At 38.8% G+C, this 12,101-nt stretch overlaps 2 protein-coding genes across 10 annotated transcripts; one reads left to right on the forward strand and one right to left on the reverse strand.

Moving 5' to 3' along the window:
- The first annotated feature begins 431 nt into the window (after positions 1-431).
- Positions 432-6,705, forward strand: LOC111788796 (uncharacterized). 8 transcript variants are annotated; one of them, XM_087121352.1, is made up of 13 exons: positions 432-610; positions 817-898; positions 972-1,037; positions 1,157-1,235; positions 2,094-2,183; positions 2,373-2,486; positions 2,621-2,809; positions 3,640-4,151; positions 4,278-4,377; positions 4,477-4,536; positions 5,744-5,836; positions 5,954-6,073; positions 6,147-6,705. In XM_087121352.1, the coding sequence occupies exons 3-13, from the start codon at positions 1,003-1,005 to the stop codon at positions 6,465-6,467; spliced, it is 1,713 nt and encodes a 570-aa protein (XP_086977478.1). In that variant the 5' UTR covers positions 432-610; positions 817-898; positions 972-1,002; the 3' UTR covers positions 6,468-6,705. The 8 variants fall into 8 exon arrangements, with proteins under 8 accessions (XP_086977478.1, XP_023525071.2, XP_023525074.2 ...); XM_023669303.2 differs by having other exon boundaries at positions 817-857; XM_023669306.2 differs by having other exon boundaries at positions 432-898.
- Positions 6,706-7,108: 403 nt separating this feature from the next.
- Positions 7,109-11,837, reverse strand: LOC111788797 (organic cation/carnitine transporter 7). Of its 2 annotated transcripts, XM_023669310.2 has the most exons (6): positions 11,684-11,837; positions 10,431-10,705; positions 9,842-10,079; positions 8,454-8,979; positions 8,160-8,362; positions 7,109-7,715 (listed from the first exon to the last, which is right to left on the reverse strand). In XM_023669310.2, the coding sequence occupies exons 1-6, from the start codon at positions 11,729-11,731 to the stop codon at positions 7,488-7,490; spliced, it is 1,518 nt and encodes a 505-aa protein (XP_023525078.2). In that variant the 5' UTR covers positions 11,732-11,837; the 3' UTR covers positions 7,109-7,487. The 2 variants fall into 2 exon arrangements, with proteins under 2 accessions (XP_023525078.2, XP_086977481.1); XM_087121355.1 differs by lacking the exon at positions 9,842-10,079 and having other exon boundaries at positions 10,427-10,705.
- Between the last annotated feature and the right edge of the window lie 264 nt (positions 11,838-12,101).

Raw genomic sequence — 12,101 nt, forward strand, 5'->3', positions numbered from 1 at the left:
CCTCACTGATATGCCGCTCGATATATTGATCTAATATCGTTTGTAACAGCTCAAGCTCACCGCTAACAAGTATTATCATATTTGGCACGTCATGTATCGCTATCAGCCTCATAATTTTGAAGCGCGTATGTTAAAAAAAGGTTTTCACACTCTTATAAAAAAAACTTTTCGTTCTCCCCTCTCTAACCGATGTGGAATCTCACTATTTAACAAAATGGTCCCCAGCTACTTCCAAAAAAAAAAAAAAAAAATGAACACATTTGATAAAAGTTTGGATAAACCCTTCACCCCTTTTAGTTCAAAGGTCCCAACTCGGCCTTTTCTCTCTTTTTTTCGCTTTGAAGATCAAATATTTCACTGATTCAGAAAACGCCACCGACTTTCCACCAACAGAGGGAAGTGGGTCGCTAGCATAGTGAGGGCTCCTTTATTGCATTATTTAATCTTCTTGTTTAACTTTTGTGGCTTCGACTTTTATGACTTGAAACCACCGCTATTGCAAAGCGGAAAGCAAAAAATATTGAACTTCTCATTCACTTTCCTGCACACCACTTGATAATTCCACCCTTTTTGGCTCAGCCCTGCTTTTCGCCGAACACCCATCACATCAGTTGAGTTTTAGAGGCTCTCATTTGGGTTTTTCTTGCAAATGCTTTCTGCTCATGCCTTACTGTCGAAACATTCTTTGATTAGGTTCACTTGTTTTCATTATGCTTGTAATAGGCTGCTTTTTTTTCCTGAAAATGACTTGTAACTGTGCCTTCATGAGGGGTTATTTTCTTTTCATATTCATTGCATTATATCGTCTCTTCACAGGCATCTATGGCTTTTGCCTCTCGATTCTGATTGTTTGCGAGGTTAGTTTATGATATGGGTAATGTAGAATCTATGTTTTGGGGTAAGTGTGGGTCTTGTGATGCTTATTTTGGCACGAGTTTCGTTGTTGATGCTTGAGATTTTGGATTTTTTAGTGTGAAGGTCACTGAACCTCATGAGCTCGGAATGTCGGATTCAGTTGCTCAGACTGGACTTTGTTTGTAAGAGGACACTTTCCTTTGGGTTCTTCTGTTCTTCATTTCTTCTGTTATCTGCAGAGCTCAGTGGTGTGTTTCCTTTTTAATGCTTTTCTTTGTTTATTGTCATTGTGATGCCACAGATGTGATGATCCCCACTTTGGATACTGTTCTAATTTAGGGAATGTTGTTGAGCTTGGTTTTGCTGACTCTTTTCTAGAGGTAAGATGTTATGGAGATGGTTTTCTGTATCGGAGTATGTGAGATCCTATATCGGGTGGAGAGGGGAACGAAACATTGCTTATTAAGGTGTGGAAACCTCTCCCTAGTAGATGCATTGTAAAGCCCGGAAGGGGAAACCCAAAGTGGACGATATCTACTAGCGGTGGGTTTGGACTGTTACAAATGGTATCAAAGCCAGGTACCGGGCGGTGTGCCAGCGAGGACGCTGGCCCCCAATGGGGTGAATTGTGAGATGTCATATTGGTTGGAGAGGGGAACGAAACATTGCTTATAAGGGTGTGGAAACCTCTCCCTAGTAGACGTGTTTGAAAACCTTGAGGGAAAGCCCAAAGAGGACAATATCTACTAGTGGTGGGCTTGAGCTGTTACAAATGGTATCAGAGCCAGATATCGGGCGGTGTGCCAGCGAGGGCGTTGGGACCCCAAGAGGAGTGGATTTTGAGATCCCACATCAGTTGGAGAGGGGAAGGAAGCATTTTTTATAAGAGTGTGGAAATCTCTCCCTAGTAGACACGTTTAAAACCTTGAGGCAAAGCCCAGAAGGGAAAGTCCAAAGATGACAATGTCTACTAGCGGTGGGCTTGAACTGTTACAGAGTAGAAAGAAAATGAGAAAATGAGGGAAAATATATATAACGGGCGTGCGTATGTGCAGTTTCCTTATTGAAACCTTAACCTCCAGAGTGATTTGCAACGTATTCTCCTGTTTAACGTTAATTCCGAACTTTAACTTGACGCAAGAACTAACTTAAAATGAAAAGATAATGATACCTACGAACAGAAGAACACTTAAACCCAATTGTCATTAACCATTATTTCTGAGTTTTGTTTGATGTAGCAGAGCACTGTTGCCATAATGGCTACTACTGCTGGATTATTGGAGAAACATGATGGTTCTTTTCCCTACAGATTTCAGCTCGAACAAGACGTAAGTGTCTAGCTGTTTATGGATGTTTCGTTACTGCGCAATAAAATATTATCTTAGATACGTTACTTTTACGCTTCGGAAAATCCTGGCATCCGCTTTGTTCTTTAAGATCAATGGCTCCATTGACATATTATGTATTGAACCTAGTTTTTTTGGGTTGATTGTGAGGTTAAGAATACTATTGTGTAGGTGAGAAGGTTACAACATAAGTTGCAAGAAGAGATGGAGCTGCACACTTCCCTTGAAGATGCTATTCAAAAGAAGGATCTAACATTAGCCAACTTCTCATGCCTCCCTCATCATGTATGTTGCTTGTAACCGCGCAATTTATGGGTTATCGAGTTTGGTCGTTATGCTTTGAAATATGAATAATCTCATGAGAAATAAGGAGAGACGACATGACTCGGGTTATGTTCTTTGTGTTAAAATTTGTGTAGGCCCAAGATCTTTTGTCTAGCATTGCAGTATTGGAAGATGCAGTTGTACAACTCGAGCAAGAGACGGTCTCTTTACATTTCCAACTTAGTCAAGAAAAGAACGAAAGGAGGCTTGCGGAATATCGTTTAATGCATTCATCGCCTTGTTCAATATCTGATTGGTCCAATTCGGACGTGATGAAGAAATCGGTATGTCATCACATTGGTTTTTATCTTCATGTCCTGAAGACTGAAACTTCACTTTTTTGTCGATTCTCACTCGCATTTAGATAGGAAATATGTAATGGCCTAAGCCCACCGTTATCAGATATTGTCCTATTTGGGCTTCCCCTCAAGGTTTTTAAAATGTGTCTGCTAGTGAGAAGTTTTCACACCCTTATAAAGGATACTTTGTTATCCTCCCAACCGATGTAGTATCTCACAATTCACCCCCCTTCGGGGCCCAACGCCCTCGTTGACACTCGTTACCTTCTCTAATTGATGTGGAACCCCCCAATCCACCCCCCTTCGGGGCCCAACGTCCTTGCTAACACACCGCCTCATGTCCACCTCCCTTCGGGGCTCAGCCTCCTCGCTAGCACATCGCTTGGTGTTTGGCTCTGATACCATTTGTAACGCCCCAAGCCCACCACTAGCAGATATTGTCCTCTTTGGGCTTTCCCTTTCGGGCTTCCCCTCAAGGTTTTTAAAACGCGTTTGTTAGTGAGAGGTTTCCACACCCTTATAAAAGATGGTTCGTTCTCCTCTCCAAACCGATGTGGGGATCTTTGTGATAATTAGTTTGGTTAATATTCCTGGTTTGAGTTCACTCGCTTTCCATTCTCCAGAATATATATGTAACCTTGTTAGAATTTTATAGTCCTTGTCGACTGTAAAGAAAAATGTTCCTTAATTAGTCGTCGTTGCTCGAAAGCATAATCATGTAGCTAATTTGTTGCTTCCGTTCTAGTCCAGCTCCTCCCTGCAGTTGGTTTTTCGTGTCGTATAACTTGATTTGAGTGACGTGTACTGTCTTTCAGAATTCATGGGAAGAAATTGAAGATGGCGTAGTTACGCGCTGTGAGAAAACGTCTGTGACAGAGGTCAACGAACGCTCCCAATCAGTAGAATGTGAGAAAATGTCTCGAGGGCCACCGTCAAGTGGCCTCTGGCATCACCCTAATATCTTATCAGAAGAAATGGTCAGATGTATGAAAAACATATTCATCTCTCTAGCAGATTCCCCCGTGCCATCCAAGTCATCAACATCGGAAAGCCACTCGCCTGCATCGCCCCAAGGACATCTCTCCAGTTCATCATGGTGGTCATCATCCGAACGATCCATTATTTCATCGAGAGTACCAAGTCCACAGATTGACCTTCCAAGTAGCTCTGAAGTATTGGCCACACAGAATACCTCTGATCCATACAGTGTGCGTGGAAAATTAAGCTGGTCTGACATTGGAAACTATTCACAAGCAGCTGAAGTTTCTTGGATGTCAGTTGGAAAGAAACAGCTAGAATACGCTGCAGGAGAACTGAGGAAGTTCCGGTAACGTTCGTAAACCACACTGACCTTTATTTTTCTTTCGTGTCGGGTTTTTCCGTTTTTTGGCAATATGATAATCCAATCCATGGTTGGCCTGTTTTTGGCCTAATGTATCTGTTTCGTGAACAGCACTCTTGTTGAGCAGCTTGCGAACGTGAATCCTGTCCATTTAAACAGGGACGAAAGGCTAGCGTTCTGGATTAATTTATATAACGCTCTAATCATGCACGTAAGCGGCTTCTCCTCGTTGAATTTGGTTTAATACATTGCTAGTCAACTGTAAACAGATGCTGAGTTGGTTGTCCGCATCTCATCTTGTTTTCGACAGGCTTACCTGGCTTATGGAGTTCCAAAAAGTGAGCTGAAACTTTTCTCTTTGATGCAAAAGGTTTGGTTTTGAAGGCCACATTTCTTCTGTTATTAGTTGCAAGTATAGCAAACACATGCTGTAGAGCTGTAGTTAGCGTGTTGCCTTGCCCTCGAGGAAAATCTTTATAAAAATGTCTTCCTCGCCCAAGTTCACCGCTAATAGATTTTGTCCGCTTTGGTTAGTTATGTATCGCTGTTAGCCTCACTGGTTTTTTAAAATGCGTCTACTAGGGGAGAAGTTTCCACATCCTTATAAGAAATGCTTCGTTCCTCTCTCCAACCGATGTGGGATCTTAAAATCCACCTCTCTTGGGGGCCCAACGTCCTTGCTGGCACACCGCCCGGTGTCTAGCTCTATACTATTTGTAATAGCCTAAGCCCATCGTTATGTATTGTCAACCTCACGGTAAAACGTGTCTACTAGGGATAGGTTTCTACACCCTTATAAAGAACGCTTTGTTCCCCTCTCCAACCAATGTGGGATGTCACAATCCACTCCTCTTGGAGGCCCAACGTCTTCACTAGCACACCGCCCAGTGTCTGGCTCTAATACCATCTAAATAGCCTAGGCCCACCGCTAGCAGATATTGTTCGGTTTGGCCCGTTACGTATCGCCGTCAGCCTCACGATTTTTTAAAACGCGTCTACTAGGGAGAAGTTTCCACACCCTTATAAGGAATGTTTCGTTCCCCTCTCCAACCGATGTGGGATCTCACAACAACATTTTTAAAAGACTTCAGTCTCAAAAGACCTCATGGAAGCTATTTTCTAGGAAATACCATATACTATGTGCTTGCCTTTGCTGGTTAGTAGTTACCATTTATAAATATTTTACTTCTGAGGGTATAAGATTCGAGATGTTTGAATCTACCTTCCAAAGTCTCGAGTTTGAGCGTTCGGGTAGAGATTTCATAATTAAACTCTTTGTTGTCGTCACCCAAAGTTAGTTTTTGAGTCGGCTAAGTGTCTGTTGATTAGTGAGGCGTGTCACGAGCATAATGCAAAGATTGATACCCCTCCTAGTTATGAAAAACAAATCTAAGATGCACATTCGAAATCTTTGTGCTCTTGTATCGTGCTCGATATCTATTTGAAACAGCACCCTTCATGCCGAAAGGTCTGGAAACAATCAGTTTAAGTCGAAATGCGTACTTCGAATCGTGTTTTGTCCTGTTCTTTCTTTTTGGGTATTAATGATTTGTTTCTTTTGAAATGTAATCTCATAGGCTGCATACACAGTGGGGGGACATTCTATCAGTGCAACAGGAATTGAATATGTCATCCTCAAGATGAAACCACCAGTCCACAGACCACAAATTGTATGCATTTGCTATATATATATATATATATATATATGTATGTATATATATTGTTTTTTTTTTCTTTCTGTTTAGTTCATTGATTCATTGCCCTGTTTTGTGGAAACTTATAACCAGGCTTTGCTTCTTGCTCTTCATAAGTCGAAGGTGACGGAGGAGCAACGAAGATTTGCAATAGACAAACACGAACCACTCTTAACATTCGCTCTGAGCTGCGGAACTTACTCATCTCCGGCGGTAATTCTGGATGAACGAACTCACGTGTATTAACATTTTTCTACTTCAAGTCTAACTCGTACAACTTATGTAGGTGAGGATCTACACTGCAAATAACATCCGCGACGATCTTTTGGAGGCACAACGCGATTTTATTCGAGCGTCTGTAGGTGTTAGCAGCAAAGGAAGATTATTGGTACCGAAACTGCTATATTGCTTCGCCAAAAACTCGGTTGACGATGCAAATCTAGCAGTATGGATATCTCATTACCTTCCACCTCGTCAAGCTGCGTTCGTTCAGGGTTGTATATCCCAGAGGCGACAAAGCCTAATCGGTTCTCGCAACTGCGGTATTCTTCCTTTTGATTCTCACTTTCGGTATCTATTTTTGCCTGAGAAATCTTCATTGCAATGATATCTTAATGAATTTGTATAGAAATTCACCAAGTCTTCAACTTTAGTGTTCTGCCTTTGGTTGCATAATGTGGGTGTAAATTTCTTTTTTGGGGAAATATGCCTCCTTTTTCTCATCAGGGCTCCTAAGTTTTGTATATTGCGTCCAAGGGGAAGGGAGTTGGTTCATTTTCTGCAGGTGATTGATTATGTATGTGCACGTTTATACAATCACAATAAGCTTCTACCTTGTTCTTGAACTGACCTTAGTGATCAACTTAAAGATATCAAAGACTCTTCTTTGTTATCTTGTTTAGCTTTCGGGTTTCGGGTTTCGATTGTGTAATGATACGGAACCAGCAAGATGCGTTTGGTTCGGATCAATTTTAGTTTATGGATGATATTTTTTGAGTTCTTAATGGCTAAATTGCTATTTCTAAATTATTTTTGACAAATTAGAATAATTGAGTTGAGAAAAGTCAATTAGGGACTAAAACTTTAAATATTTAAAATGGGCGTTGATTCATGTGTAGTTCACACTTTCAACTTTGTAGGTTCACCAAGCTACTACTAGAATTCTAATGTGATCGGTTATAGCCTTTTAAAGGTTCAAACTTTTTACCTCTTAGTCGATGATGTCTGTCAATTATTGCTAGCTATAAGTGAAATAATGCACGTTGAATGACCATTCATGAATACATTGCATCATGGAAAACTCTCTACAAAAGAGCTTAGAATTCTCCTAGAATTCTCCTATTATGACAACAATTCCAACATTTGTTCATATATTCTACATAAAACTAGTGAGTCCTACATTGTATCCATCTAATAGTTTGAATATGAATAGCATTTTTCCATACCTTGTAATGTACATCTGCAAGATGTTCTCTGGCCGGTATTGAAAGCATCGAAAGTCTTGTGGTCGATACCAGAGGTACGGTCTCTTCAATAATATCTATTGTAGCAGATAATGAACAAAGGAAATGGAGGCCAGATCGAGATCAAGATCAAGCCAATTGGAACAATGTGATCAATATGTATTCTAAGTCTCAGCTACATTTTCAGGAAGATGTTGTCCCTTGGTTTCGAATGGGAAGAGCACAACACAGATCCCTGACAGAAGAATTACAATCTCAAACAAAATAATGGCCGCTATTTGATGGCATCCTTTAACCAAAGCTACTGCCACGAGAGGGCATACCATTCCTCCAATTCTTCCAACGGAGCTAGCAATCCCGACACCGGTTGTTCGGATTGAGGTCGGATATATCTGTAGTTTGCATAGATTATAAGAGTATAAATAAGTTATACCCAGAGCGAAGAAAGTGCTTGAGAAAAACTAAACAAGAATAAGATTGCACCAAGAAACAGAAAAGTGTAAGGAGGAAAACTTTGGTTGGTAATCACATTTCAAACCAAGGTGGAATAAAGGACAGATGAAGAATGCAAATCTGTAATAACGAATCCTGTCATGATAGATCACACAAGCAAATAACATGGGAAGTGATTGAGATTTTAGTTTTAGAGAAGGCATATGATAGGAAAATTCAAGTCCAGATAAAAAACAAAGTATCAAAAGCAGACAACCACAGATCATCCTCTTAACATCACATATTATGGAACATAAACTATGAACCAGCAGAAAAACATGTCTAGTTGTGATACATGATGTGGCAATTGTCTCTTAGCAATGAATTTTAGTGTTCGAACTTACCTCGGGAGCATATATGTAGACAACTGTGAATGTAGATGTGATGCATATGCGAGCTCCAAACAAAAGGCTAGTTGTTAAGCCATCAACCCGATAAAATGCCAAGGGAAATAGAAATGTAGCAGCCAGGAAGAACATTGCAGACATCGATAACTTACGCCCTAATTTGTCAACAATGACAGCTGACAATGCGAGACCAGGTAACTCTTCAAAGAAAATTTGAGGTTAGATTATCATCCATCCACCAAACCTTGCCCCTGACTAGAGAAAACTTTGGAACAACCAAAAGACCGTTACCTGCGAAACTAGAGATAAAGACATCTCTGTAGTTGACATCATCATGTTCATTTAGATGCATATCAGTAGTCGTACATCTATTCTTCCCAGTCAACTCAGTGGTCAGCAACACGAGGCCATAATAAGAGAATGCATTTCCAAAGAAAACCACCCACAACAGCAATGTAGACACAATCAGTTCTCGAGAAAGAAGCTTTAACAATGGAGAGAGACTCACTATATTAGATTTTGTTGCTCGAGGAGTTTCAACTTTAGTTTGTCTTGGCGAAAGCAAATGTACATCTTCCACGGGAATATTTTGCTCCTCAAAATCATACGAGTGACCAGAAACAAGAACGCCAGGAGGGAGATTTGTTCTATTACGCCGTGCTATTTTCTCTAAAATAATAGCTGCATCACTTGTTCTGCCTTGTAAACAGAGATATCGTGGGGACTCTGGAGTATATTGGTAGAAGATCAGTAGAAGAAGTGAAGGAAAAGAAGAAAAGGCGAGAAGCCACCTCCAACCTAAGCTTGGCATGACCTTCTGCAAATAAGAGGGTATACAATATGAAGGTGACAACAAACATTTTCAATGTCCGCTGGAAAGTATAGAGTCAAAAAAATGATAGGAAGAGCCAATAAGAAAACTAAATTACCGAGGTCCAAAAATCAGGTGAATAAGCCTGCATACCACCATGTGCAATAACTAAATTTAACCTAAATTTAAAGAAACCTAATTTTGTTTCACCTTTAGAAGACTATCACATCAACCCCTAATGGCAACAGGACAGGACAGGACATAGATTATGTTCTCAACCCCTCCTGTTATATGTCAAACCATTTTGATTCATCACATAATGAAGTTAACTGCTGGAAAACTTGTTATTGTTCATAGCCACAATTAGGAGAGGGCAGCTTCTTGTACAAATGGATTACCAAATAACAGCATAACTATCAAAGTTGTTAAGCTAATAATTAATTTTCACCTGTTAGAACAGCAGGTAACTAACAACCAATCAACTAACCGGTTAGCTAAAGACTAACAATTTCAAACCATTCACAAATAGTAACTAATAGTAAAATGTTTAGTTGCAGAGAAACACTACATAACAGAACGTCTCCATATAGCTGCTACGAAATGTTATCAAGGGAACAAATAGAAATACAGCACTAAATTTAAAGAGTAAAATAATCTCCAAAATTAGATATCATTTGCAAGCAGTGTCAAAGTTGGTCGACCAGAAATGAATCAGGCAATGAACACAACTTCCTATACATATCTTTTCTTGTCCGTTTTTTTTTTTTTTTTTTTTTTTTTTTTTTTTTTTTTTTTTTTTTTTTTCTGAATAAGAGATCAAAATGTAGGAAGAACATGTACTTAACTACAACAGAAAGCTAGATTATACCCATGCCAATGAAGCCTCAAGGATTGTCCCAAAGGTCCAGAATGTTGAAAAAACAACCATCCAAGTGCCTCTTTCAGGAGCAGGAATGAATTCCAAGAACCAGGAAGCAAGTACAGGACCACCTCCCAACCCAACGCCAACTAGACAGCGAAGAATTAACAAAGAGATATAATTTGGGGCAAAAGCACTTAGAAATCCAGCAACAGAAGTGAGTGTTGCTGTAATGAAGAAACCTTTCCTGAATGAGAAAGTTAACAATGAAAAACCAAAGGAAATGTAGGATCGCCAAGACTGAGGAAAAAAAATTATATATCATGAAAACTAAATTAGAACTACTGTGACTGTCATAAAACTTCAATTCTATATCATAAAAACTAAATTACAAAGTTGTGAATACAATACAATCTTTTATGAGTCAATAGATGGAAGGAAAAAAAAATCTTCAAGTCTGAACCATAAGAACCATTAAAAAGGAAGTGCAAGCAAATGACTTAAGTAGATAGCACAAATAGCATTAACAGATGGAAAAGTCACATCATCAAGCATACAAATCTGTTAATGAAATGATATTAGAATAATGGAGACCTGCCTTCGTCCGTATTTATCAGAAACTATGCCCCATGAATAGGCCCCAACTAACATGCCTGCAAAAACCACACTGGTGATCAAGGACTCTTGATGAGGAGAAAGGCTCCACGCAGACTGAACCGCAGGTCCAATAAAAGAGAGTAACATCATTTCCATAGCTTCTGAAGCCCATCCCATCCCAGCATAAGCAAGCACAAGAATTTGGAAATTCCCAAAACCCATGGATACAAGAGCTTCATCAATAGTGTACCTCGAACTTCCACCTCCATCTTCCATCTTACAAGACAAGATATGGACAATAATTACTGACAAGTATCATGCAAATAATTCAAGTGAGAAATTTCTACTAATCTGAATATCTCATAATTCATTGCTTCTGGAAATACGTTGACTTGACCATTATAACACGTTGCTTATATCTATGTTGTTAAAAACTTTGATGATAACTCAGAACTCAAAGACTTGGGCGTTTTGGTGCTTTGCAACACTGATCTTAAGAAATGATTTGAACACAACTTTAAGACATAAAACCTTCCTGCAAACTTCTAGATGTAACAGTAGACTTGTTTCTCTGTCTCCAGAAAATTAAAGTAAATATTGAAATCTACGACTAAACTTTCTTATGGATTTTTCAGAACCGTTAGGTAGCTATATACTAAATAATAGGAGAATCAAGCATGACAAGATATGGTTCATCTTCAGTTTCCAAATTGAAACCAACGATGCTGATTCATCAAAATAAAATTTAATAGAAAATACCAACGAAATTTAAGCTCAGAAGACCTATAAATGAAGTACGCAGCAGATGAAAACTATTCACTCAATTCCTCAATCGCAATATCAGAGTTGACCAATATTCAATTCCTCGCTAAATCACAGTCCAGCCATAACAAGTAATTCAATCAAAACTTCTCAAATGAGTTTTCAAAATCAAACCAAAAAAAAAACAGCTAGGTACGAAATGCAACCATCAATTAGATTACGAACAACACAAAGAAACCGAGTTGACAAATTTGCAAGAAAAGCCCCTACACATAGGCTACAACCACGATAATCCAATCACAGCAAAAGTACGTTCGTCACTTTCGTTCAATCCATATTTCGAGTTCTGTAGATTACATATACCATCCGTAAAACGACAAGGAACAAACAAGTCAATAACCGATAGAAAAATGCATAACTAGCCGGCTGACAACACGACTGATTCTCCAGTAAATTCAAACGTTGCAAATTTATCGAAAGAAAAAGATGAACCTGCTGTTGTTCTTGAGGGATAACAAATGAGCGTTCCTCCATTTCCATTCCTGAATCGATTATGGGATCTGGAGACGCAGACGCGATAACCAAACGATGCCAAATTACTTGCTTTGTCAAATTTTCTACTGGATCTGTTTTTTTTGTATTTACGTGCTTTTTGACTATAGAAGTAATTATGCATAGTCGACCATTAAATCAAATAATTAAATATTCATAATCTTTTTTTTTTTTTTTTGGTTAATTTACTATTTCCAAATTTTAAAATTATTTTATTTTATTTTATATTAAATGGATCCTTCATTTTTTTTTAATACGTTAGAAATTTATTTCACACACAAATTAAAATTTCGATTAAATATTTTGAATTTAGATATTATTAATATTATTATTCTTTTTTTTTTAAATAATATTAGTT

Source organism: Cucurbita pepo, chromosome 2 (assembly GCF_057944985.1).
Source record: "Cucurbita pepo subsp. pepo isolate OVF chromosome 2, ASM5794498v1, whole genome shotgun sequence".
In the NCBI taxonomy this organism is placed as follows: domain Eukaryota; kingdom Viridiplantae; phylum Streptophyta; class Magnoliopsida; order Cucurbitales; family Cucurbitaceae; genus Cucurbita; species Cucurbita pepo.